Here is a 26,664-nt window from a genome sequence, read left to right as displayed (position 1 = left end):
GCCACTTTTTACACCTTTGTTCATGTTTTCTGTGCTGGCGGGAGCCCGGGGACAGAGGAGAGGAGGAGCGGTGGCGCTCGGCGTTTTTTTTGTTTTTTGTTTTTTTAAATTTTTGACAGGCAGAGTGGACAGTGCGAGAGAGACAGAGAGAAAGGTCTTCCTTTTGCTGTTGGTTCACCCTCCAATGGCCGCCGCGGTAGGCGCGCTGCGGCTGGCACACCGCGCTGATCCGATGGCAGGAGCCAGGTGCTTCTCCTGGTCTCCCATGGGGTGCAGGGCCCAAGCACTTGGGCCATCCTCCACTGCACTCCCTGGCCACAGCAGAGAGCTGGCCTGGAAGAGGGGCAACCGGGACAGGATCGGTGCCCCGACCGGGACCAGAACCCGGTGTGCCGGCGCCGCAAGGTGGAGGATTAGCCTAGTGAGCCGCGGCGCCGGCCTTAGGCGTTTTGTCTCGCTTCTGGGAGGGACAGACTGCTTCCAGCAAGTCCACGTCCATCACGTTGGCCGCAGGTTGTTGGCCTTTCCCAGGTGATGGCCACTTTTCTCGACTGTTATAATAAAATAGAATAGAAAAGTAATGAAAATATACCACAGCGTACCAAGAGCAAGTACTGGTTACCATGTTCAAGGACTTCACAGGCCTACACCGTGTTCATCCTCACAGTGGGCTGGGAAGCAGCTTCCATGTCAGCTTCCTCTCGTAGATGAGGCGGGAACCGGCGCTCTCGCCCGTCCCAGGTGGCGAGCGCTCGAAGCCAGGCGGCCCCTGCATGTTGGATTTTCCTGAACCCTTTCTCCACACGGGTCAGCGAGTTACGCACGTGCAGAACCAGGCGGATGGGTTTTCTAAGGCTGACCTAATACTGCAGCTCTGGGACACATCTGTCTTGGTCCGAGGCAGAAGCATTTCCCCTGTCGCCTGTAACAGTCAGCGGCGGTACAGCGACAGGACACGGACTGGCAGCCGTCGGCGTCTCACGGTTCTGGGGCTGGTCGGCCGGACCACGGTGCCGGCTGGTTCGCTTCCTGGCTGCCTTCTTACTCGGGGGCTGCTCCGGCCTTCCCGGATGTGCATGGTGACAGGCAGCCGGCTCTCTGGTGTCCCTGGCCCCATTCCCCCGCCCCCGAAGGCCCCATCTCCTGCCACCAGTACGGGGGATTTGGCTTCAGCACAGCTGTTCTGGGGACACAGCAAGTGCCCTGCTCTCTGCAGACTTTTTTTTTTTAAAGATTTATTTGAAAGGCAGAGTTACAGAGAAAGGAAGAGAGAGAGAGAGAGAGAAAGGTCTCTGGTTCACTCCTCACATGGCTCTAGGGCCATCTGCTGCTCTCCCAGAAGCATTAGCAGGGAGCTGGACTCCATCCGGGGCTCAGAGATGTCACTGTCGCAGGCGTCAGCCTTAACCCCAGAGACGCGGGCTTCCGTGAGAGACGCGGCAGGTGCCGGCTCAGAGCTTCAGGGAGGAGCGGCCCCTGGTGGGTGTGGGGCCCCCTCGTCATGCTGTCCCCATCTGCGAGACCCCTGCGACTTCCCTGTGTGCTTGATCCGCTGACGCCGAGAGAAGACGTCAGGCAGCGAACGTGTGGATTTCTCTGGCAATTCTCCCAACATGCCTTAGACATTTGGGGTCTGTATGCTAATGACGGGGGAGGTGCTCCTCTGCCGGCTGCTCGCCAGCTCAGAATTCTGGTATTTTTTTCTGGCAAAATAAACATCGCAACCTCTTGTCTACAATTCCGGTTGTCTCTAGCAACAATGTTTGAGTTATAGATTTGTAAGCTGTTACCAACACTGTTATACCAGGGTTGTTGTTGTTGTTGTTTCGTTTGGGGCCAGCAGGTCCTTGAAATGTATTTCCCAAGCTCCAGGGCTGCCCGGGTCCTTGCATTTAAGCGTGCCTTCATAAGCAGAACATAACTGGCTTTGAAAACATTCACGGGAGAATTTTCTTCTAGCCGGGAATACGACTTACATCTGCTTTGGGGCTGATTTGTTCCTGACAGTTGGCCTCCTCTTCCTCCTCTTCCTCTCCGCTCGCTCTCAGAGCAGTTGCAGGCTTCCACAGCTTCTCTCTCTGTTGGGACAAAGAACGTGGCCCACTCCTCTGGGGAGGGAACGGGATGTGCAGTGCCAGACTGAACGAGAGAGGAGCGCGCGAGGACGCCAGCCAGCTCCTGTGCGTTGGTAGCCTAACTTACTGGTGTTTTTAAGATTTATTTCAAAGACAGAGTTACAGAGAGAGCGAGCGAGCGTGCAAGAGAGAGATCTTCCATCCACTGGTTCACCCCCCCAAATGGCTGCAACGGCTGGAGCTGGGCCCATCTGAAGCCAGGAGCTTCTTCTGAGTCTCCCACGTGGGTACAAGAGCCCAAGCACTTGGGCCATCTTCTACTGCTTTCCTAGGCCATTAGCAGGGAGCTGGATTGCAAGTGGACCAGCCGGGACTCAAACTGGTGCCCATATGAGCCGCAGGAGGAGGCTCAACCTACTACGCCACAGCGCACTGGCCCCTTAATATGCTATTACATAACTGTCAGTTATCCCCAAAGGAACTTAGCAACGGCGTGGGGTGGGGGCGATCGGGCCAGCAGGAGCGGATGTCACACCTCAGGCGTGGGGTCTTGGAAAGGCGGGGTTTGCCCCCCACCCTGCTACTGCAGTAGACAGGAGGCCCTCCCACCTCACCCACGCCCTCCTGCCCGGGTCCCGCTTCTCCGTGGAGCTCAGCCTACAGTGTCCCTCCTCCCCTGGGACTGCTCAGGCTCCCGCACTGCCCTGGAGTGGGGCTGGCTCTGGGGTGGAAGCGAGTTCGAGCCTCGTGTCTCCCTGCATGGTGAAGCCATCACACGGGTTAACCCTTTGTCCTTGTCCTCCCTGGGAAGGGCAGGTGCCCCTCACCTCTCCTCCTTGCTGTGTGAGCCTCTGCCAGGACCAGGCACGCCCCGGGCTCGGGCTCACCCCCACTTCTGAGGCTGCAGACCCTCGACCTGCAGCCCTGCCCCCCCGCCCCGGGCCTGGCAGCATAGATGGCACCCGGAGGGGCTGAGGCACCCCCCGGGACGGTGCCTTCCCGTGTGTCCCCAGTTGTGGCTGCAGCCATTGGTGAGGTGGCAGTGGCAAGAGCCATCCCAAGGAAACTGGTTCTGATGAGAATGAGCCACAGGCCGGGGAGACAGAGGTCATCTGGTCCATCCTCCTGCCTCTGGGGGACACTGGTCTATTTGGGGCGGGCAGTTCTCTCTCCAGGTCAGAGCGCTCCCTCGGTCACACAGTCCTGCTTCTGGGAGAAGTGTTTGGATCTGACCTCCCCCGCTGCTGTGAGTGTTCTTTCCTTCCTGGGTAGGAAGCAGGTGCGGGGACCCTCAGGGTCTTAGAGCTGGCGGGGCTCAGCCTTCCCCGGGGGTCCCAGGAACTTGACAGGTGCAGGGGCCACAGCTGGAGGCCAAGGAGGGTGTGAAACCAGGGGGTGGTGGCAGGGCACACAGAGGGGCTTCTGGGAGAGGGAGACCCCGTCTCACCTGTGCCCCAGGGCAGGGGTCTGTGGAGGAGCGGAATGGCCCCCAAGTCCCCAAGCACTTGGTGGTGACAGGGGCCTGCAGAGCCCGCTCTGGGCTGGGGCTGTCTCCACCCAGGCAGGGACAGGCCGATGGCAATCCTGGGCGCTCCCAGGCCTGGGGTCCCCACACATCACACCCAGGGAGGCCCTGTCCAGATAGAGGGGAGGAGCCGGGGTCAGGCCTGTCGGCCATGGTGGCCCTGCAGCGTCTCTGGGCTCTTCTGCCCTTGTTGTCAGCTCTGCAGGGAGGAGATCCCCGCCGACCCCATTCTGCCCTCCAGCCGCACCCTGCCCTTCCCCCACCTCCCCAGGTGAACACGCAGGGAGGAGACCTCACCTCCCCGCCGACCCCACCTCCCCAGGTGAACACACAGGAGATGGACCTGGATTCGCTCACCCATTTAATGAGGGACATGGGGCACCCCCCACACAGTGCCCTGGAAGCCCGTGTCCTCACCCAGGTCCCTCGCCTCCCCCCCATTCTTTTCCCTCCCTGCACACAGCAGGTGCCCAGCCCAGGCGAGCAGGTGCCGCTTCCGCCCTGAACTTCTGCAGGGGCAGGAGGAAGCCTCCGGGCCGGGTCCTGAGGGGCCTGGCTGTCCTCCTGCTCAGTGACTTCATTCTTTCCCTTCCCCAGGGACTCCATGTCCCCTGCGGACTCTCTGCCCTTCCAGGCTGGCTGAAGTGGGCGTCGGGGGTGGAGCTTCCGGGGCTCTGTCTTCCATCATGGCTGTGGGTTTGGGCGGGACCATCTCAAGTGAGGAGGGCTAGAAGCTGGGTTCTGTAAGAGACAGGGAGTGCAGGGGGTCAGGCAGGCAGCTGCCCCTCCCTCACCTGTGCAGTGGGGAAGATGCGGGCTCAGAGGCGGGACCACCCCATGGCCCAGACAAAGGCCAACCCCCAGCCCCCCACATAGCCTCTTCTGAGGACTGGGGTGCACGTGGGGGGACCTGGAAAGGGCTCCCCAAGTGCTTGGCGTGGAGGCTAGGGAGCGCAGAGGTGCCCTTGGCCAGCGCCGAAGGCCATGTTTGCACAAAAGCTCGATTCTGCGTAGCTGCAAATGTGTAGGGGTTCCGCTACAGACTGATTCTGGATATAAGATATTGGGACGACTACAGGAGAAAAATGAAAAACGATTTCTTATTAACATGTAGTATTTGTTACTAATGTAAGTAGGAGGGTTTTCAAAAAGTTTGTGGCAAATAGAATGAAAAGATTTTTTTTTTTTTTTGTAAAATATTCTTTGACATTCATGCATCTAAAGGGGTCTTCAAAAAAGTTCACAGGGGCCGGTGTTGTGGTGCCGTGGGTTGAGCCACTGCCTGCAGCCTGGGCATCCCATGGCGGAGCACTGGTTTGAGTCCTGGCTGCTGTTCTGACCCAGCTCCCTAAGGCTTCTGGGAAAGCAGTGGGTGCTGGTCTGCTCGGGAGACCTGGGTGGAGCTCCCGGCTTCTGGCTTTGACCTGGCTGCTGCAGCCTCGTGGAGAATGAACCAACAGATGGAAGATCGATCGATCTCTCTCATAAATAAATAACTAAATGAATATATCTAAAAAATCATGAAGATGTATATTATGAACAAATTATGCATTGGTTTCAAAATTGTTTACATCAAAATAAACAGTTTCACGTGCTATGAATTCTTTGACGTTCCCTTATTATTGGTTTTTTTTTTTATATAAAGATTTATTTATTTGTTTGAAAGGCAGAGTTACAGAGAAGCAGAGGCAGAGAGAGATAGAGAGAGATCGTCCATCCACTGGTTCACTCCCCAGATGGCTGCAATGGCCAGCGCTGGACTGATTCGAAGCAAGGAGCTGGGTCTCCCACGCAGGTGCAGGGGCCCAAGGACTTGGGCATCTTCTACTGCTTGCCCAGGCCACAGCAGGGAGCTGGATGGGAAGTGGAGCAGCCAGGACTAGAACCAGCGCCCATATGGGATGCCAGCACCGCAGACAGCGGCTTTACCCCTATGCCACAGCGCTGCCCCCGCCTTGTGTATTATTGTCAATTATTTAGTGCCAAGGAGACCAGCAGGGAGACTGCTCGGCGTCTCTGTGATGAGTGTCCAGGTCTGCAGGTCTGTGAGGGAGCAGCACAGGAGGGCACAGCTCGTCCCCCACCCTGAACGTGCGCAAGATGACCTGGGCAGCGTAGGTGGCCAGCGCGCAGCCCCTTCCACCACGCGCTGCCCATCCCGTCTGGTCTCCCGGCCCTACAGTGGGGGACAGGCCCTGGGTGCGCCCTGCAGGTGGCGCTCCTTGCCGCCCTTACCTGTGACGATGAGGGTGGCCATGCTGACCGCTTGGCCCAGTGGGTTCTCGGCCACAGCCTTGTACTGGCCGCTGTCCTCCGGGGTCACGCTGGTGATGACGAGGGAGCAGACGCCCTGCACGTCGGTGCTGTACACCCCGGGGTTCCTCTCCAGGCTTTGGCCGTTCTTGTACCAGGTGACGCGGGGTCGGGGCGAGCCCTGCACGGCGCAGGTCATGCGACACTCACAGCCCTGCGGCAGCAGGTGCACGCGCAGACCCACGAGGAAGCGCGGCTTCTGGCGCAGGTCGGGCTCCCGGTAGCTCGGGGCCTTCACCGTGAACTTATCTGCAGGGAAACCAGGGGGAGGGGAAGCAGTCAGCAGAGGAAGGGGCCCTGGGCGGAAAGTCCGTGGTGCCGCTGGGCCTGCAGCTGCACGCTCCCTGCAAATGGGGGCCTCCAGGCTTTTTATTTTCAATCCTTCTGTTAATGTTTTTTTCTTTCACTGCAAGCGAATGCATATTCCCTGGGGACAAACAGCACCGAGAGTCCAAAGAGGAAGGAAGACGATGCGGCCATCCACCCTCTCACCTCGCTTCCGGGGGATGCACCAGGCCTGGCTCTGGGAGGGCTCACTGGCCCCCAGCTCGTTCTTGGCCAGCACGCGGAAGTAGTACTCGTGGCCCGGGAGCACGCCCAGGAGGGTGAAGTGGTTGGTGTGGATGCGATCGGCCACCTCCTGCCATGGGCCGTGGTCCGAGGAACGCATGAGCACTGTGTAGGTCAGGGGGAGCCCCTGGGCCTCGTCCGGAGAGGGCTCCCACTCGGCCGTCACCGTCCCTGGCACGTTTTCCTGCAGGCGGATGGCGCCGGGGGCCTGTGGGCGAGCTGCGGGACAGGGGCCGGGGGAGCCCAGGTTGGAGGGGGCTGGGCAGGAGGTCCTCACCCCAGGCTCCAGGACTCCTGGGCAGTGAGCCTTGTGGGCAGGGGCAGGGGCCGGGGCCAGAGAGTGGGCCCAGCTCCACAGTCACCCCTGGAGACTGGGCAACAACCCGAATTCTCTTCGATTTCCCAGAGCTGGGATGCAGAGACCGCTCTCAAGCGGGGGGCGGGGCCGGAGCCAGGAGGCGGGGGTGGGGGGGTGGGGGGACACAGCCTGGAGCTTGCACAAGGGCCACACTTGCCATTCCCCTCGTCCCCCTCCCCGGGGCCTCCGTGGTCCCCGCCTTGACTCAAAATAAAATGCAACCCAAGGCTGGGGTGCAGCTGGGAGGACCTGTCCCCGCGTCTCTGACTCAGAGGCGCTCGCAGGCCCCTCCTCCTTTCTGTCTTTAAGCACTCAGATTGGGGTAGGGGATGTGGGGTAGGGGCGTGCCTGGCGCACACAGGCCTGGTGGGTCGCCTGCCGCACCTGCCACCCTGATGAGGAAGCTGTAGGTGGCCTCCTTCCCCTCCCGGGTCCTCAGCACCACGGTGTAGCAGCCGCTGTCCGAGAGGGTGGCCGTGGGGATGAGAAGCCGCGTGAGGCCGTCCTTGGTGGTTGTCACGCTTCTTCTGGGCAAGGGGGAGCCGTCCTTCAGCCAGACCACCTCGGGCTCTGGGGCAGCCTGGGAAATAGGCGGAGCAAACGTTGCAGTGGGCAGGGTCACGGCCGGGGCAGAAGCAGGGAGAAGGACTTTCTGGAAGGAGAGAGGGCTGGGCCCAAAGGCAGAGGCGGGGCGGTGCCGGCTCAGGAGCAGGTGAGAGCTGGCAGGAAGGGCAGGGCTGGTGGCCGGGTGTGCACGGGCAGATGGAGCAGCTGGACCTCACGAGCAGCACCACGCTTCCTCCTGTGAGCCCTGAGCTGCAGAGCCGAGACCCCAGCCGGGAAGCATTACTGGCTTTGGATTCACAGGGGCAGGGGGCCGGGTGGGAGAGCGAAGGACTCCTGGGGAGGGGACTGTCGCCCACCCGTGCCCAGGACCGAGTAGGGCATCACTTGGGAGCCCAGCAGTAGTCCCGGAGGACATCATGGTGGCCTGGCCTGGAACCACGGCGACCCTGACCGGGGTGGGGTGGCCAAGCCAGCTGCTCAATACCCAGTGCCGCCACTGCCCGAGGGCCCCTCAGAGTGGGCACGCTGGGCAGCAGAGTCAGACGGGGCCGCCGACCTCACGCCCCTTGTGGAGGGCTCTGAGGGCTCGAGGGGCTGACACGTGGAGAGTGCTGTGCCATGTGCTGAGTGCTCTCATCACTATCGCTGTCACCATGGTCAATAGCTAAGAACATGTAATTATTTTAAAAATATTTGTTTATGGGCCAGCGCTATGGCACAGCAGGTTAAACCACTGTCTGCAGTGCTTGCATCCCCTATGGGCGCCGGTTCAAGTCTCGGCTGCTCCACTTCCGATCCAGCTCCCTGCTAATGGCTTGGGAAAGCAGTGGAGGATGGCCCAAGTATTTGGGCTCCTGCCACCCACGTGGGAGACCCAGAAGAAGCTGCAGGGTCCTCCAGCTCTGGAGAGTGAACCAGTAGATGGAAGACCAATCTCTGTAACCCTGCCTCGCAAATAAATAAATCTTTAAAAAAAAGAAAATATATATTTATGTATTAGAGAGAGAGAGCGCGCGCGCTCCTATCTGCTGGTTCACTCCCCAAATGCCAATCAGGCCAGGGCTGGGCCAGGCTGAGGCTGAGAGCATGGAACTTAGCCCATCTCCCATGTGGACGGACCCAGCTCCCTGAGCCATCACTTCTGCCTCCCGCACACACTAGTTGGGAGCGGGAACCGGGAGTAGAGATGGGATTTCCCCAGGCACTCTGATGTGGGACATGGGCATCGTGGCCAGCGTCTTAGACTCTTAGCCAAATGCCCACCACGAGAACATGTGATTCAGAGTCAGACGGGTCTGGGTCTGCATCTAGCTCTGCCATCCTGATGTTAGCAATATCAAACATGGGTGCTTGCCGAATGCCAGGCACTGTGTATGGGCTTCCCATGAGTCCTTAGAACAAGCCTTTGGGGCAGGTCACCATTGTCCCCATCCGAGAGACAGATTAAGGCACAGCCAGTGAGTGGTGGCGTCCCAGCCGGAGCCTGGGCAGTTTGTGCTCCTAACCACACTACTGCCAGATGGCACACGGCGCGGGTGTTGCTGGTGCTGGCTGCGTCACCCTGGGTCACCCTGGGTCAAACGCAGGTCACGGGTTTATCCACCCTGCAGCTGCCTCCAGCAATTCTGACTCGCAGATGGAGAAAAAGAAGTCCCGCCTGCAGAGGCAGTACCAGAAACTGCCACTAGAGAGCGCAGCAGACCTGGCGCAGCATGGCCACCCAGGGGCCAGCCAAGGGTTGTGCCTTCAGGTCACTGACCAGGGCCCAGAAAAGAACAAGGAAGAAAGAGAACCATGGGCCTGAGGGGGACGCTTACCTCAAAGGTGACAGGCACACGGATGGTGTCCCCAGCCTTGAATGTCAGCGTCTCCGTTGTGCTGGTGCCCTTGAGGAACCTGGGACCGACTGGAACACACCAGACCGCTGGGCCCCGCCCCCATCGCCAACCAGCCAGGGCGGAGCACAAGGCTGGGCCTGGCTCCCTGGTGCCAACCCCACAGGGCTGGGAGCTCTGGAGGGATGGGGCGGAGTGGGTGGGAGAAGCCCCAGGTGCTGGTGGGAGATGCTGGGGGGGGGGGGGGTTGGGAGCAGAGGAAGGGAGAGCACCGGAGAGCACAGGGCTGGGCAGGAACAAAGGCGCCTTGGCCTTGTCGCTGAGGTCACCATGGATCTCACCGAGGCAGGGAACGCCTTGCCGAGGCCATGCCAAAGTAGGGGAGAAGCCGGGGTCAGGGGCCCCAGGGAGGCCGAATCCCCTCTCCCATAATGGGAGCTGGAGCTGCGCAGGCTCCACTCGGAACAAGAACCACCTATACCCTGGTTTATGTCCTGGCTCTGCCACAGACCAGGGGCGAGACCCCAGCGAAGCACTTTGGTTTCCATCTCTGTAAATTGGGGCTAGAAACGCTAACCTCACTAGAACTCTGAAAGGGCCTGTCCAGCCCGGTGCAGTGCCCAGCCCATCCAGGTGCATAACGAGTGGTTCTCTGCTAACCGGGGAGGACGTCCTGGCTCAGCAGGTGCACACGGCTGCTCAGAGGCACCGCTCAGGGAGGGAGGCAGCACTCACCAGCAGGGGGCTTGGCGTGCACCAGTGTGGCCAGGGCCATGGGCTGGCTGCGGCCCCCGGCGTTGACGGCTGTCACTCGCACGAAGTAGCCCTCTTGGGGCCGCAGCCCCTTGGCGGTGAAGGTAGTGGTTGGCACGGTCCCTGTGTGGCACGGGCTCCACTGGACACTGTCTGAGTCACACAGCTCCACCACGTAGCCCTGGGCCTCATCCCCATCCTGGGTGTCGGGCCCGGTCCAGCTCAGGGTGATGCTAGTGTTCGATGTGTCCGTGACACGGAGATCCCGCACGGGCCCTGGCGGTCCTGGCGGGCACAGCGGGGTGGGGGTGGGGGGCGGGGAGCGTCAGGAATGGCACCATCACTTGGGAGGGCTCTCGGCGTGGGGAACGGAACTTTCTCTCACGTCTGCCTCTGGGTGTCTCTCAAGCCACGGGCACCAAATTCGTCCTCACTGGGTCACACGCAGAGCCCAGGCCGCCTCCCCCGGGAGGCCTTCCTCCTCACTCCTCTCTCTCTCTCTCTCTCTCTCTCTCTCTCTCTCTCTCTCTCTCTCTCTCTCTCGCCAGCCTTCCGGCTCCTCCCCCCGACTGTCAGCCCCGTGACTGATGCCCTGCCGGGCTCCGTCCTTGAGTCCTGAACCCTGAGCTCCTAGAGCACGCTCTGCTTTTGGGCACTCAGCGCAGGCTTCTCGTCCCTCACCTGGTGAGTGGGATGAGGCCAACAGCCCCCTGCCCACGGAGGGCTGGGGTTGGGAGGAGCAGAGGACCTGAGCAAGAAAGGCTGCAGGCCCCACTGCCCACTGGGATTACCTGGGGGGCTTAAAATCTGGGCTGAGACCTAATTTTGTCACTTGGATGCAGCCTAGGGATCCCTATTTATTATTATTATTATTATTTTTATTAGAAAGACAGAGAGAGAGATTTTCCATCCATTGGCTCACTCACCAAATGCCTGCAATAGCTAGGGCTGGGTCAGGCCCCAGCAAATAGGCAGGAACTCCATCCGGGTCTCCCATGTGGGTGGCGGAGACCCAAACACTTGAGCCATCACTTGTCCCCCCCCCCCCCCCCCCGAGTCGGCATTAACAGGAAGCTGGAACTGGGAGCAGAGCTGAGACTCCAACCAGGCACTTTGATATGGGCATGGGTGTCCCAAGTGGTGACAACCTCTGTCCTAAAGCCCGCCCCAGCATCAGGAGTTTTAAGAGCTCCCAGGTGTTTCTAAATATGCAGGAAGTTTGAAGTCCAGGGGTCAGGGCTGGCGCTGTGGCACAGCAGGTCAATCCTCTGCCTACAAGGCCAGCGTCCCACATGAGCACCGGCTCGAGTCCTGGCTGCTCCACTTTGGATCCAGCTCTTGCTAATGTGCCTGCGAAGGCAATGGAAAATGGTCCAAGTGCTTGGATCCATGCCACCCACATGGGAGAGCCGGGAGAAGCTCCTGGCTTCGGCCTGGCCCAGCCCTGGCAGTTGGCAGGCATCCGGGGAGTGACCCAGTGGGTGGAAGGTGGAAGTCCCTCCTTCCTCCCCCCTCCCCACCTCACCAAGTTTCCAATTTGGATTGGCATCAAACTCAGACAGCTCATGGGCTCGGGTCGTGTGCATCTTGGGTCGCAGAACTTTTTTGCCATTCCTACCGCTGCCTTGCTGATGTCTGGAGACCACGGGCGGGGCAGTGCCGTTGCAGGCTGGGAGGTTCTTGACGCCTGCCTGGGCTCACCCAGTTTCCAGGCACACCCAGCAGGTAAGCAGGGGCTCCTGGGCAGAGAGGTACCCAGGAGGTTCCCCTGCCAGCCTCCGCCGAGGGAGGATGACTCCCCACGGGGGAGACAGGATGGGAAGACAGCGCCAGGTGGGCCAGCCAGGGGCCTGAGCTGCCCAGAGCCACTGGGCACCGGGACTGCTGTTGTCTTGGGGTCTCCCAACCCCACAGCTGGCCTCTGGGCTTCTGACCTGTGCCGCCCTGCCTCTCCGACTGTTTCTCTGGCCCATCACCTCCAGCCCCGTCCCACTCCACTTACTCATGGGGTCCCGAGCGAAGACGGCCTCCGAGGGGGGCCCAGGCTCCCCAGGGCCTGCGGGAGCCACCGCCGTGACGCGGAACTCGTACTGACAGCCCTGCCGCAGGTCCTCCACTGTCCACTTCCTCTCTGCGAACAGCCCGGCCCACGTCAGTCCCAGCAGGCCGTGGGGGACAGCTCGGCACCTCCGCACTCCTGAGAAGGCCGAGCTGGGGTCGCAGCCCCCCCCATCCCCCCCCCAGCCAGGTGTCCCTCAGTCCTCCCCAAGGTGAGGGAGCCGAGCTCGGGGCATCAGGCCCCCGATCTCTGGCCCCTGCCACGACCTTCCTGGTGCCTCTCTGGTTCTCTGCCTTGCAGAGCCGGCGCTGTATGTGAGTGAGGCAGAATCACCAAACAGCGACCACGGACGGCGCCCGTCCGTAGCTCACCTCCCTCTGCAGAGGCGAGGCGCTGACAACCTGTTCCCGACCTGCAGCTCCTCCCCCACAGACAGAGCTCAGAGACCCAGAGGGCCCCCGGCCGGGGGGCCACCCCGCCTCAGGTTTGTCCAAGTTCTCTCTGACCTCAGGGAACAGTGCGGCAGGGAACACTTGCCTCCACTTTACGAACACACTGAGCTCCAGAGAGGACAAGGCCGAGCTGCCCAAGGTCAAGGCCAGCATTCTGAACGTCAGCATTCTGACTTTTTTTCTTGCTGGATCATTCTTTGGGGTCATGTGTGGGAGTAGGGGGGCCTGTCTGTGCCATAGCCTTGGCCTTGCCAGACTAGGTGCCAGTGGCTACCCCGCAGCCCAATAACGACAGTTGAAACTGTCTCCTGCGGCATTGCCTACGGGGGCCGACACGGGTGGGGGAGGGAAGGGGAGGGGAGGAGAGGGGCTACTCACCGGACACGGGCTTCTCATTCACAGGCGTCCAGGTGTTGCTCCCCTTCTTGCGCTTCTCGATCAGGTAGCCCAGGATGTGGGCACTGCCAGGGCCTCGGGGTGCCGTCCAGGTCAGGGTGATGCCCCGGCTGGAGGCCGCCTGGATGGTTGGGCTAGAAGGGGGCCCGGGGAGGGCTGGGGCGGGGAGGGTGTGCATCAGTCAGGGGACAGAGCCAGCCCTGCACCCTCTGAGGCGGCCTGTGCTGGTCTCCACCTGGGTCCAACCCTCACTGCAGAGACCCTGTAACTCTCATCTCCCTGTCCCGCTGCCGGCTGCCATCTGCACAGGACTCACACATGAGCCGGTGTCCCTCTGCCCCGGGGGCAGCCCTGCGGGAGCCCAGGAGTGTGTCCCCTACCCCAGCTGCAGGCTTTCCCCCTTACCCTCAGGTGCCACCAGCAGCTCCTCGGATTCCAGGGCCTCGCTGGCCCCCTCGGAGGTCACGGCACGCACGCGGAAGGCATACTTCCGGCCCTGCTCCACGCCGCTGTCCGTGAAGGTGGTGCTATCTGCGGGGGGCTCCCCCACCTTCAGCCAGGTGCTCCTGCCGGCCTGGCGCCTCTCCACCACGTAGTGCTCCACAGCCCGGCCCCCGTCATCCCGCGGGGGCCGCCAGCGCAGGCAGACCCCTGCCCCGCGAAGATCTTGTACCTCCAGGGGCCCCAGCGGGGGCTGAGGCTTGTCTGGGACCCACCGAGAGGGGCAAGGAGAGAAGGGGTCAGGGCAGCCACAGGGCATGGGGCTGCTCTCCCTACCTCACCAGCAGGTGCACCTGCAATGGGCCAGGCTGTACAGAGGGCCCGAGCCCTGCCCGGGGGGCCACGGCTCCCGAGACAGCCCTGCCCCCCAGGGACATGCTGTGGACCCACCAGCCGGAGCCCACAGCTGCTTAACGCCTGGGACACAGGCAGTCAAACCTTGCTGCATCCCTCAGTGCTCCGAGCAGCGGGGCCAGCCCCCAACCCCCACACTCCAGACTCGTCCCATCTATGCAGGGGACACGGGGCAGGTAGGGGCAGGTGGGCTTCTGAACAGCGTGCAGGTGAGGGTCCGAGCCGGCAGAGGCCACCCCGGGACCTGCCCCCGGCCCCGGGCCCACCAAGCCTCGTCTCGGGGATGGGCTGGGGCTGCACCTAGGACTTGCAGGCTGAGCTGGGCCTGTGCGCAGCCTCCGTGGCTCCGCAGCATCACGCTGTACTGGCCGGCGTCCTTCCTGCTCGCGCTCGGGATGCACAGGCGCGTGTAGTCGTCCCCCAGGGCCACCTGGGCGCCCTTGCGGCCGCTGCCCCCCACCTCGGCCCCGTCCTTCCTCCATTCGGCCTGCACGGGGAGGCGGCTCTGGAAAGGGACCTTCATGGTCACCGGCTTCCCGGCCTTGACCACCAGGGGCTCCCTCAGCTTCTCCATCACATCTGGAGCGATGGTGGGGGGATCTGGAGAGGAAACGGGGGTGGGGGGACAAGGAGGTCAGTGGCGATCAGGGCCCAAGGCTCCAGGGGAGCAGAGAGAGGGTCCAGGGAGGGTACAGAGCCCCCTACCCCAGCTCCCGAGCACTAACGAGGGTACAGGACCTCGTCTGCAGCAGGAGGCACCAGGGTTAGACCTCACCAAGGACTTCCCAACAAGGGCAGAGAGAAGATGCTCGAATAGGGAGGTGTGGGTTGGCTGTTTCAGGATCTTCCCCAATGCAGGGTGGGTGAGCCACTGGCTGCAGCCCAGACTCAGTGTGGGGAAGAGGAGATGACTGCTTGGTGCAGATTGTGGGTCAGGGAAGGGCAGTGCTGGGCCTCACCCCGGACGGTCAGGGTGGCTTCACTCTGCTGGTCACCGGCTACAAACGTGTACTTCCCAGCGTGGGTCCCCTGCACGTGGTCAATGAGGAGTCTGTGCATGAGGCCGTCTTGCTCCAAGATGACTCCATCCTGGCCAGTGAGCTGGAGACGGGGGCCACAGCAGGAGCCGGTCACTCCCACCCCTGCCCTGCAGGTGACCTGGGCTCTTTACTGCAGCCGCAGGGCCCGGACACTCCCCAGGCGCCAGGCACAGGCACAAGATCCCGTGCTTGGTGGCTCCTTTAACTGTCACAGCAACCTTGTAAAATAGGCTCTATTATTAGTCTCATTTTATAGGTGAGCTCGCGTAACCGTAGCAGCAGCACTGGGATCTGAAGACAGATCTGGCTGATGCCAACATCAGAGCTCTGGGGACCGTGCTAGAACCGCTCCTGACCCAACAGCTGCCACGGAGCACGGCATGGCTGCCCAGCGACCAGAGATCCCATCTGCTTGGCATCCCAAGGCCTCGGAGGATGGGTGGAGTTCGGTGGGTGAGCGTGTAGGGGAGGCATTTGGGATGGGAAGGAGACCGATTCTGTCTTAAACACACTGCACATTCTTGGCTGTTTAACTTCCTATCAGCGGGATCCAGCTGCACTGCTTCTCTGGTCGGGCCCTGTCCCCTCCCTCGTAAAGAGAAGGTGGAGGGCGATGGTACCTTGACGCCATCCTTAAGCCAGGTGCCAGGCCCCAGGTCACTGGTGAGGGTACAGGAAAGTGTGGCAGCTTCCCCGTGCTGCACCTCCACGTCAGCCAAGCCTCGGGAGAAGTGGCCCATGCGGCCTAGAGAGACAGACAGAGAGAGTCCCCAGGGCCCAGCTGCCCAGGCCAGGACCTGCACTGGGCCCTGGGAGGCCACCCTGGGGCTGTCAACCAGGCTCAGCTAAGGCCAGGATGGCCATGTCTCCCATTTCCTCCTGGGCTGGTGCAGGAGATCTGGGGTGTGAGGTCAGTGAAGGGTCACACAGGTGGGAGGTCCTGGTAACCCCGAGAATTAGGCCAACAACTCTGGGACTTTGCATGTAGGGTTACAAGGCCAGACATCTGGGAGCCACCTGCAGCCTGGAGGAAATCCCCAGAAATGGGGGGGGGGGGGGGGGGAGGAGGCACTAGCAGGGACAAGCGCCTAGGACTGCAGGCGGCCTGGGGCCTGAGCCCAGCATCCCAGTACACAAGGAAACCTGTCCCCCGGCAACAGCCCCGCTGACACCTACCTTGGGCCTCCGCGGAGAAGTGGCCAGCACCAGCCTTGTCTCTGGACCTGGGACTGCGGCTGGCATCCCTGGGCGCACCGTGGACATCTGAGCTGTCGCCTTTGCCGCCTCTCCTGCTGCCAAGGTGCCTCGGGGACTCCTGGCTCTGATCTTCACTCAGAGACTCCCCCAGGTACCCTCTGGGCTCCCCACTAGGTGACTGGCCCTTGCCTCTGGCCTCCTCTGCACCCCTTCTCTTTGGTACCCCAACTTCAGCCCCCGCCTGAGCTTTAGACCAGTTTATCCACGCTCCAGGCCTGCTGTCTAACCTGCCAGACTCTTCAGCTCCCTGCCCCTCATCCAGACCTTGGGCCCTGCCATCCACAGCCTCCAGAGACCCCTGCCTCCCAGGGGACCCCCTGCCTCTCTGTCCCTTGCCTGGCTGAGAGCCCAGACCCCGAGTCCCGCCTGATCTGTCTGCAGAGCCTTGTGAACCATCTAAGCCACTCCAGGCTCCCCCAGCCCCTGCCTCCCCTGGTCTCGGGGACAGGCCATCCCCCTCATCCAGGATACCTGAGCCACCTGCGTGACCAGACTTGCCCTTCCCAGGGCCTGATCCCCTGCTATCCAGCAGCCGTGAGCCTCGACGTCTGCCGGCCACCCCTGGGCCTGCTGTACCCTCCATGCCCTGAGAATCCCCTTCGTGGGGCCCATTGGAAGTGGTTTCTTTCTCCTGGAGTGAATGGGAAGCCCTGGAGCCTGAGAGTCGGTCCCCAGCACCCACGTCGCCATGGCCAAAGCCCTGGTCTTCCCAGCCTGGGGCCCCTCGCCCACCTATAGGCCCTGATGTTGGCTTGCCCCTTCCCCCCGCCGCCGAGCTGCCATCTGCACTCTGGCCTGGCCCTGCTGAGCCCCAGGAGCCTGCTCCCATCCTGCCATCTCCCAGCCGAGAGTCCCCAGCCACTGCCCCCTGGCCAGCAGCTCTGCCCCCATCGGTCATCCCTGGGCCTGTCTTCCCGAATGCCCCCTCGTGTCCAAATGCCTGAGCAGCTGGCCCTGCCCAGCTCCCATCTTCCACTGCCCCCCGACCACCAAGAAACCCAGAAGCCCCCATGCCCCCAGCGTGGCCTGCTGACCTGCCCTCCTCCCCGGGAACCCCTGGCATCCCAGAACCATCAGGTCCTGCTTGGACACCTGCTTGTCCCTTGAAGCCAGCAGCACCCAAGGCCTCAGGGCTCCCAGAGGCTCCATAGCCCCCAGGACCATTCTTGGAGCCCCACCCATCTGCAAGAGTCTGGGAGCCTCCCAGAGCCCCCAGCTCCCCTGGGCCCCCAGAGCCGTGCCTATGTGCTGTGCCATCTGCAGCGCCAAATATTCCAGCTAGCCCAGAACCCATCCCAGGTCCTGCCCCATTTACCAGCCCCGTTCCTCCAGCTACACCTGGGCCTCCTCTGTAGCCTCCCTCACCCCCTGCTCCAACTCCCCCAGCTACACCTGGGCCTCCCTTGTAGCCTCCCTCACCCCCTGCTCCAACTCCCCCTATACCTGGGCCTCCTCTGTAGCCTCCCTCACCCCCTGCTCCAACTCCCCCTATACCTGGGCCTCCCTTGTAGCCGCCCTCACCCCCTGCTCCCACTCCCCCAGCTACACCTGGGCCTCCTCTGTAGCCTCCCTCACCCCCTGCTCCAACTCCCCCTACACCTGGGCCTCCCTTGTAGCCGCCCTCACCCCCAGCTCCAACTCCCCCAGCTACACCTATGCCTCCCCTGTAGTCACCCTCACCCCCGGCTCCAACTCCCCCAGCTACACCTGGGCCTCCCCTGTAGCCGCCCTCACCCCCTGCTCCAACTCCCCCAGCTACACCTGGGCCTCCCTTATAGCCGCCCTCACCCCCTGCTCCCACTCCCCCTATACCTGGGCCTCCCTTGTAGCCGCCCTCACCCCCTGCTCCCACTCCCCCTACACCTGGGCCTCCTCTGTAGCCTCCCTCACCCCCTGCTCCAACTCCCCCTACACCTGGGCCTCCTCTGTGGCCGCCCTCACCCCCTGCTCCAACTCCCCCAGCTACACCTGGGCCTCCCCTGTAGCTGCCCTCACCCCCAGCTCCAACTCCCCCTACACCTGGGCCTCCCTTGTAGCCGCCCTCACACCCAGCTCCAACTCCCCCAGCTACACCTGGGCCTCCTCTGTAGCCTCCCTCACCCCCTGCTCCAACTCCCCCTACACCTGGGCCTCCTCTGTAGCCTCCCTCACCCCCTGCTCCAACTCCCCCAGCTACACCTGGGCCTCCCTTGTAGCCGCCCTCACCCCCTGCTCCAACTCCCCCTACACCTGGGCCTCCCCTGTAGCCGCCCTCACCCCCTGCTCCCACTCCCCCTACACCTGGGCCTCCCTTGTAGCCTCCCTCACCCCCAGCTCCAACTCCCCCAGCTACACCTGGGCCTCCTCTGTAGCCTCCCTCACCCCCTGCTCCCACTCCAGCAGCTACACCTGGGCCTCCCCTGTAGCCTCCCTCACCCCCTACTCCCACTCCCCCTACACCTGGGCCTCCCCTGTAGCCGCCCTCACCCCCTGCTCCAACTCCCCCTACACCTGGGCCTCCCCTGTAGCCTCCCTCACCCCCTGCTCCAACTCCCCCTACACCTGGGCCTCCTCTGTAGCCTCCCTCACCCCCTGCTCCAACTCCCCCAGCTACACCTGGGCCTCCCTTGTAGCCGCCCTCACCCCCTGCTCCAACTCCCCCAGCTACACCTGGGCCTCCCCTGTAGCCGCCCTCACCCCCTGCTCCAACTCCCCCAGCTACACCTGGGCCTCCCTTGTAGCCGCCCTCACCCCCTGCTCCAACTCCCCCAGCTACACCTGGGCCTCCCCTGTAGCCGCCCTCACCGCCTGCTCCAACTCCCCCTACACCTGGGCCTCCCTTGTAGCCGCCCTCACCCCCAGCTCCAACTCCCCCAGCTACACCTGGGCCTCCCCTGTAGCCTCCCTCACCCCCTGCTCCAACTCCCCCTACACCTGGGCCTGCTCTGTGGCCGCCCTCACCCCCGGCTCCAACTCCCCCAGCTACACCTGGGCCTCCCCTGTAGCCGCCCTCACCCCCTGCTCCCACTCCCCCTACACCTGGGCCTCCCTTGTAGCCGCCCTCACCCCCTGCTCCAACTCCCCCTATACCTGGGCCTGCTCTGTAGCCGCCCTCACCCCCGGCTCCAACTCTCCCAGCTACACCTGGGCCTCCCTTGTAGCCGCCCTCACCCCCTGCTCCAACTCCCCCAGCTACACCTGGGCCTCCCCCGTAGCCACCCTCACCCCCTGCTCCCACTCCCCCTACACCAGTGCCTCCCCCGTAGCCGCCCTCACCCCCTGCTCCAACTCCCCCAGCTACACCTGGGCCTCCCTTGTAGCCTCCCTCACCCCAGGCTCCAACTTCCCCAGCTACACCTGGGCCTCCTCTGTAGCCGCCCTCACCCCCAGCTCCAACTCCCCCTACACCTGGGCCTCCCCTGTAGCCGCCTTCACCCCCTGCTCCAACTCCCCCAGCACCACCTGGGCCTCCTCTGTAGCCTCCCTCACCCCCTGCTCCAACTCCCCCAGCTACACCTGGGCCTCCCTTGTAGCCGCCCTCACCCCAGGCTCCAACTCCCCCAGCACCACCTGGGCCTCCTCTGTAGCCTCCCTCACCCCCTGCTCCCACTCCCCCTACACCTGGGCCTCCCCTGTAGCCACCCTCACCCCTTGCTCCAACTCCCCCAGCTACACCTGGGCCTCCCCTGTAGTCACCCTCACCCCCTGCTCCAACTCCCCCAGCTACACCTGGGCCTCCCTTGTAGCCGCCCTCACCTCCTGCTCCCACTCCCCCAGCTACACCTGGGCCTCCCTTGTAGCCGCCCTCACCCCCTGCTCCCACTCCCCCAGCTACACCTGGGCCTCCCCTGTAGCTGTCCTCACCCCCTGCTCCAACTCCCCCTACACCTGGGCCTCCCCTGTAGCCGCCCTCACCCCTTGCTCCAACTCCCCCAGCTACACCTGGGCCTCCCTTGTAGCCGCCCTCACCCCAGGCTCCAACTTCCCCAGCTACACCTGGACCTCCTCTGTAGCCACCCTCACCCCCTGCTCCCACTCCCCCTACACCTGGGCCTCCCCTGTAGCCGCCCTCACCCCCGGCTCCAACTCCCCCAGCTACACCTGGGCCTCCTCTGTAGCCTCCCTTACCCCCTGCTCCAACTCCCCCTACACCTGGGCCTCCCCTATAGCTTCCCTCACCCCCTGCTCCAACTCCCCCAACACCACCTGAGCCTCCCCTATAGCCACCCTCACCCCCGGCTCCCATTCCCCCTATACCTGGGGCTCCCCCGTAGCTGCCCTCACCCCCGGCTCCCATTCCCCCTATACCTGAGCCTCCCCTATAGCCACCCTCACCCCCGGCTCCCACTCCCCCTACACCTGGGCCTCCCCCGTAGCTGCCCTCACCCCCTGCTCCCACTCCCCCTACACCTGGGCCTCCCCCGTAGCCGCCCTCACCCCCGGCTCCCACTCCCCCTACACCTGGGCCTCCCCTGTAGCCGCCCTCACCCCCTGCTCCCACTCCCCCTACACCTGGGCCTCCCATGTAGCCGCCCTCACCCCCTGCTCCCACTCCCCCTACACCTGGGCCTCCCCTGTAGCCGCCCTCACCCCCTGCTCCCACTCCCCCTACACCTGGGCCTCCCCTGTAGCCGCCCTCACCCCCCGGCTCCCACTCCCCCTACACCTGGGCCTCCCCCGTAGCCGCCCTCACCCCCGGCTCCCACTCCCCCTACACCTGGGCCTCCCCTATAGCCGCCCTCACCCCCGGCTCCCACTCCCTCAACTCCTCCCCAGCCATTCCTGTCCCCTGCCTCTTCTGCTGCTCCCATTCCTCTGGGGCCCCCTGAGCCCCGGCCCAAGATGGCATCACCCCCTGGCCCTGCCTTCCCAGGCCCCAGACCCCTGGGCCCTTGTCCAGAAGCTGTGCTGTCCACAGCTCCTGGAGACCCTGGCGTCTTAGATGCCACCCCATCATCCCACACACTGCCAGAGCCGGAAGCCCACTGGCTCTTGGAACCAGCCCCAGCCTGAATAGGTACCTCGGGGGATCTGGTGTTACCTCGGGGGCCAGCTCCAGCTGCGGAGGCCTGCGCACCAAGGAGCCTGGCCCCAGCCCCATCGCCCATTCTGCCCCCTGCCCTCAGAGCCCCAGGGCCACCTGAGCCTGGGCCCTGACTAGAAGCAGCCCCCCTCACCCTCAGACCCTGGGCCCGCGGGGCCTCCTACTCCTCTCTCACCCGCTGCCCAGCCCTGGGAAGACAGGGGGGTTTTGGAGGCCTTTCCCCCAGCAACAGAGTCCCCCAACCCTCGCCCACCTGCCCCCTGCAGGAGACCGTCGGCGTTGGCCGCAGGACCCCTGGCCCCCAGGAGAAATTTTCTGCCACTGGACATTGCTGGTTCTTGGGTGTCCTCACCTCCCCATGGCTGTCCTGGATAGCCCTCTGACCCCCAGAAGCCACTGGCTCCACCATGGTCAGCACCTCCACCTCCCAGAGCGCCCCAGGACTCTGGGCCAGTGCCTGTCATGGAGCCAGAACCTTCTCTTCCAGTGGACCCCAGGGTGCCGGGCCCTCCTCCTCCAACGCCCTCTCCAGCTTGACCCAGGCCAGTCCTGCCGCCCCACCCTGCTCCTGCTGCTCCTCTCCCTCTCTCTCTGCCCAGACCACCCCCGCCCTCCACCTCGTTCAGGCCATTGCCCTGAGAAACCTCCATCCCCTCCTCTCCGGGCCAAGATCCTGCAGGACCAGACTGGGCTCCCTGCAGTGCCCTCTTTCCTGTGCCCCAGGGTCCCAGGTGAGCATCCCCGAGCTGTCCCTGGCCTAGCCCATCCAGCTGACCCCCACGGTCTGCTCTGTGCCCCCCGCCTTCCTTGCTGCTGCTCCAGCCTCCAGCCTCCCAGGCCCCTGCTGGCCCCCAGTGTCCATTCCTGTCACCATCGCTGCCACCGTCTTGCTGTCCTCTCTCTGCAGCCCCCAGGCCTGATGCTGGGCCCCCTGCCCCCCACTGTGGACCAGACCTCCCTGCAAGCCTGGCAGCCCCGCCCCCCTCTCTGAGGAGCGGATCTTCCCCAGGAGCAGGCACTCTGTCACCCACCCCTGCTAGAAAGCCCCCTGTCTCCTGCCCAGAGCCCCAGGCCGACTTAGCTGTCCCCTCGTTGCCCACTAAGGAGGAGCCCTGCTGGCCAAGGCCACCTGTGTCTGAGCCGGCCATGGGGCCCTGCGCTCTGCCTTTCCCTGCCTGGGCACCGAGGCTCTCGGAGTCTGCGGCTTCCGCGGCGTGCGCTCCCGGCCTGGACGGCTGCTGGTCAGTGTCAAGGCCTTTATCCTTCCCAGCTTCTGCGAGGTCAGTGCCACACGGAGGGCCAAGGGGAAAGATGGAAACGCCCATGAAATCAGGCCAAAGCCCCTGCCCGACCCTCACTGCAGCCCTCTGGGCAGGTCTGTGGGTCAATCCTGGCACTGCCCTGGCCAGTCCTGCAGCCACAGCCATGCCAGCTCGAGGTGGCTTGTGAGGATTCTGACACATGAATGCCTAGGCTGAAAGTCGTTTGCTTAGCACACTGCCATGAGAGAGACGTGCTCTTTAAGGGATTTGCCCTGCCACCTGCCCTACATGTGACCAATTTATAGTCCCTTGGGATGTCCTTGAACCTACTCCCAGGCATCATGAGGGTGCAACAATCTCTTCTGGCCTGGCCCAGGGGCTTCCCATTCCCACTGGACTCAGGCCACTGGCCCAGGCCATCTCGGATCTGTGCCCCCGCTGGGCTGAGTGAAGATGTCGCCTCGAACCGTACCAGGAGCAGCCCTAAGAATCTTCCCTGTTCTCTCCCAGATAGGGAGAGCGTCTGCCTCGCCTCCCTCCCACCCTGGGGGCTTGTCTTGGTGGGGGAGGGTCAGGGAGCCACTCACCTTCAACCACCAGCCTGGCGCTGGAGGCGTGGAGCCCGATGCCAAGCGAATAGAGGCCCCTGTCTGAGAGCCGAACCCCTCTCACCAGCAGCCGATGGGTCAGCCCGTCGGGTGACACAAACACCTCGTGTCTGTCACCGGGCCGCAGAGGCCGGTGCTGGAAATGCCAGGTGATATCCCGGCAGGGGCTGGAGAACGTGCACTCGAAGACAGCGTCTCCCTGCTCCTTAACGTGGGCGTCGGCCAGCGGGACCACCACCCGCGGCGGGATGGCTGCCGGGAAGAAGGGGCAGGACCGTCAGCCTCCGGGTGTGACACAGCAGGACTTGGTGCAGGGGGGCGGGGCTCAGGCCGGCTCAGCCACAAACACCCTGTGACACCTCGGACCAGTCACTGCCTTAACCAGGTGGTTATAATCAGGCTGTGACGAGGAGGGCAATTTTGGTACACCCGGCCGGGCTCAGCCAATGAGGACCTGGGGGAGGGGCCTGCTAGGTTATAAACTGCTCCTTGGAACTGCTGCTCAGACACCCGATCTTTGAGAACCTTAGTAAAGTCTGGCTTCCCCTGCACTTCCTGCATCTGAGTCTGGGTGGACAGGTGAGGTGCTCTCCCACAGGTGGGGGGTGGCTGTGGAGGAAGCCGGCACCCAGTGCTCTGCTCTATCCCCGCCCCCCGCTCCGAGGGAGGTGTGACTCATTCCCTTCCCAGGCCGACTTGGGGAAATGAGGGGCGCATGTACAGCCCCGTGTTAAGATGCCCACATCCCATAGCCACGTGCCGGGATCCTATCCCCTGTCGGGCTCCTGACTCCGGCTAATGTTCACCCTGGGAGGCCACGGTGACGACTCACGTACTTGGGTCCCTGCCACCTACTTGGGGACCTGGATTGAGTACCTGGCCCCTGGCTCCTGGGTTCAGCTTTGGCCCAACTTGGTTCTTGTGGGCATTTGGGGAATGAACCAGTGGATGGAAGAGCTTCTCTCTCTCCCTCTCTCTCTCTCTCACTCTCTCTCCCCCTCCCCTCTCTGCCTCTCAAATAAATGAAATGATAATTTTTTGGAAAGTAAAGTGACTTGCTGCAGCCTTGGCAGCTAAGGGGTGGCCCAGCCAGGACTCACACCCAGGCCCCCCACCGCCCGATTCCAAGGCACAGGTTCCTCTACCCTGCCCCCAGGTTTTCAGGCTTCTCCAAGCCCTGTCTGGGTGCCCCAGGCCTGACTGCTCTCTTCCTGGTGGGGTTACCCAAAGCTTCCTCCCCAGGGGCGTCGGAGTGGTGTGGACACAGACACTGCTGGGTGTGGCACAGAGTTGGATGGGGAGGGGGCTCAGGAGGCAGGGAAGGAAGAGGCCTGTACCAAGGTGGGGGTCTCGCTAGGGGCAGCACAAGATGAGGAGGTACACCTGGAAGTCATGAGCTGCAGGCTCTGGGTGAGCGTGCACCTGCTCTCAACTGACCAGTGGCTGCAGAAGGCCCACAGGCGGGGGCGTGGCCTGTGGGGAGGCTGCACTGAGAACACAACGACCTTGGGCCATCCTCTCCCTAGCTGTCCTCGAAATGGCGACCACGTCCCACTCGCCCCCACCCCGCCCTGACGTGGACCCCACTCCCAGCTCCTCGTCCACTCACCGCTGGCCTGCAGCTCTGTGGAGAAGACCACGGCGTCCTCCACCCGGACCTGATAGATGCCGGCGTCCTCGGGCCGCAGGTCCTGGATCTGGAAGTGGTAGCGCCTCCCCAGCCGCCGCAGACAGTGCCTGGTCTGGTTGTCGAAGCCGTACGGCACCATCTCGCCATCCTGAGGCCAGGAGAGGAGGAGGGGGTGGCTTGGGATGCCGTGCGTTCCCAGAGCCTCCTGCCCCAGCCGCACTCTGGCTAGGCCCACCGGCTCTCACCCACTGCCCAGGCAGCAGACACAGTGCTGCAAACCCTTATGTGGACAGGGGTCTGGGAGGAGCTGGCCTGGTGCGCGTGGGAGCAGTGATTGTGAGGTGGGTGGGAACGGGCTGGGAACAGCGGGTAGTTGTGTGAAAATCTGCAGGTGTTCTGCAGACACCTGAGCCAGCTGGGGGATGAGGTACTGCCCCAGTGAGGGTGGCAGGGGCCCGGGACCAGTGGCCCAGGGCACCAGCTCATTCATTTACCAAGGGGAGCTTTCCGGGGACACTGTGAGATCTCCTTAAGGCTCTGCAGAACCCAGCAATCCTTACACACACACACTTCAGTCAAACCCTAGAAAGACTTGCAACTTGCTATACAGTAACCAGGGCTGACACCTAGCAGGTGCACACCGGGTGCCAAGCTCTGTTTTAGGGCCTTGGAACACATCCACGTATACAGCAGATGAGGATTCCTGCCCTCGATGGAGGAGACAGAACATTCATGAACATCATAAGTGATTTATGTTAGAAAGACATAGAGCTGGGATGGTGGGGGAGAGGGGCCGGGAGAGACAGAATCCCACACGGGCTGGGTCTGCGGGGACGGGATTCCCTACGTGACTGCCAGAGCACGCCACGCAGGGGACGGAGCAGTGACACGCTAGGCTGTAGATGTGGTTGTCTCCTCTGAGATGCGGGTTCAAATTTAATTCCCATCAGGAGCTATCGAGAGGTGGGCCCAGGTGGACCTCTAAGAGGGGATTATGGCTCTGTCCCAAGCGTGGGTCAGCCCACCCTTGTGATGCGTGGATTCACAGCAAAGGGGTTACCCCGAGAGTGGGGCTGCTATGAAAGTCAGTTTGCCCAGGTCTCTTGCCCGCACCCTGTCTCCGGCCCGGTGCCCTGTTTGGACTTTGCCAGCAGGAGGGCCACACCAGCATGGGTCCTCAACCTTGGGCCCGAATATGAGCCAAGATGCGCCTTTCTTGTTTATAACTCGCCCTGTCCGTGTGCGGTTTCCTGGCAACAGAATGGATGGAGACGCGAGGGGCAGAGGAGCAGGGGTCAGAGGTGACGGCGGCTGCCCACGTGCACTCAGCGTCTCAGCACCCACAGTGAGGTGGGTCTGCCTTCGTCCCCATTTCACAAGGGAGAAGACTGAGGCACAGGGTCTTGTCTGGACTCACTCAGCTCATTGTAAGTGAGGAAGCCGGGTCGAGCCTGGCCTCCCACCACACCCTGCCTGTTGACAGTCAATTTCCCCTTGGAGTCCAGGTGGCACAGGTGCACAGCCTCAGGACTCTCTTTTTATACCCCTGCCCTGACATTGGCCACCGTTTCGGAGTCCCAGGCCCAGCTGGAGAGCCAGTTACTCAATGAGAAGAGAGGTCCCCGTGGACGGTCAATGCCAGGGTCTGACGCAGTCAAGCGGGGAGCTCCATGGGATGAGGGGCTCACTGGTTGTTTCCACAGAGGGATTCACAAGATCCAGAGTCTCCCTTCCCAGGACCTGCAGCCTCCAGCCACGCCCCCTCCCCAGAACCTACACCTCACCTTATATAGGTAAATCTTGCTCTCAATATCCTTCAGCTCCATCTCCAGATCAAACATGGCGACCCCATCCTTGGTGACTCTGATGTGTCTCAAGTTGGAGATGACGTTGACGTACTAAGGCAGACAGGAGCAGGTTTAGCCTGGTGGTTTAGATGCCCGTGCCCCACGTTGGAGAGCCTGCGTCCCACTCCTGGCTTCAGCATCCTGCTAATGTAGCAGACTCTGGGAGGCAGCGGGTGCTGGCTCAAGTCATTAGGTCCCTGCCACCCACATGGGAGACCATGGATTGAGTCCCTGGTGCC

General features: G+C 62.8%; 1 protein-coding gene across 1 annotated transcript in view; it reads right to left on the bottom strand.

Annotated features, from left to right (window-relative positions):
- Positions 1-931: 931 nt before the first annotated feature.
- Positions 932-26,664, bottom strand: part of IGFN1 (immunoglobulin like and fibronectin type III domain containing 1) — a 32,074-nt gene continuing 6,341 nt past the window's right edge. The window contains exons 8-24 of the mRNA XM_062210742.1: positions 26,363-26,476; positions 24,558-24,726; positions 22,928-23,200; positions 21,332-21,790; positions 15,975-17,387; positions 15,419-15,543; positions 14,718-14,859; positions 14,059-14,358; positions 13,309-13,608; positions 12,886-13,059; positions 11,999-12,127; positions 9,979-10,281; positions 9,226-9,314; positions 7,226-7,421; positions 6,406-6,702; positions 5,836-6,162; positions 932-1,143 (exon numbers count right to left, since the gene is read on the bottom strand). Coding sequence (XP_062066726.1) covers positions 932-1,143; positions 5,836-6,162; positions 6,406-6,702; positions 7,226-7,421; positions 9,226-9,314; positions 9,979-10,281; positions 11,999-12,127; positions 12,886-13,059; positions 13,309-13,608; positions 14,059-14,358; positions 14,718-14,859; positions 15,419-15,543; positions 15,975-17,387; positions 21,332-21,790; positions 22,928-23,200; positions 24,558-24,726; positions 26,363-26,476 — 5,022 coding nt within the window. The remainder of the gene's footprint in view (positions 1,144-5,835; positions 6,163-6,405; positions 6,703-7,225; positions 7,422-9,225; positions 9,315-9,978; positions 10,282-11,998; positions 12,128-12,885; positions 13,060-13,308; positions 13,609-14,058; positions 14,359-14,717; positions 14,860-15,418; positions 15,544-15,974; positions 17,388-21,331; positions 21,791-22,927; positions 23,201-24,557; positions 24,727-26,362; positions 26,477-26,664) is intronic.

This window comes from Lepus europaeus, chromosome 14 (assembly GCF_033115175.1).
Source record: "Lepus europaeus isolate LE1 chromosome 14, mLepTim1.pri, whole genome shotgun sequence".
In the NCBI taxonomy this organism is placed as follows: Eukaryota; Metazoa; Chordata; class Mammalia; order Lagomorpha; family Leporidae; genus Lepus; species Lepus europaeus.
The sequence above is the reverse complement of the archived record's forward strand: the minus strand, read 5'-3'. Positions and strand labels throughout refer to the sequence as shown.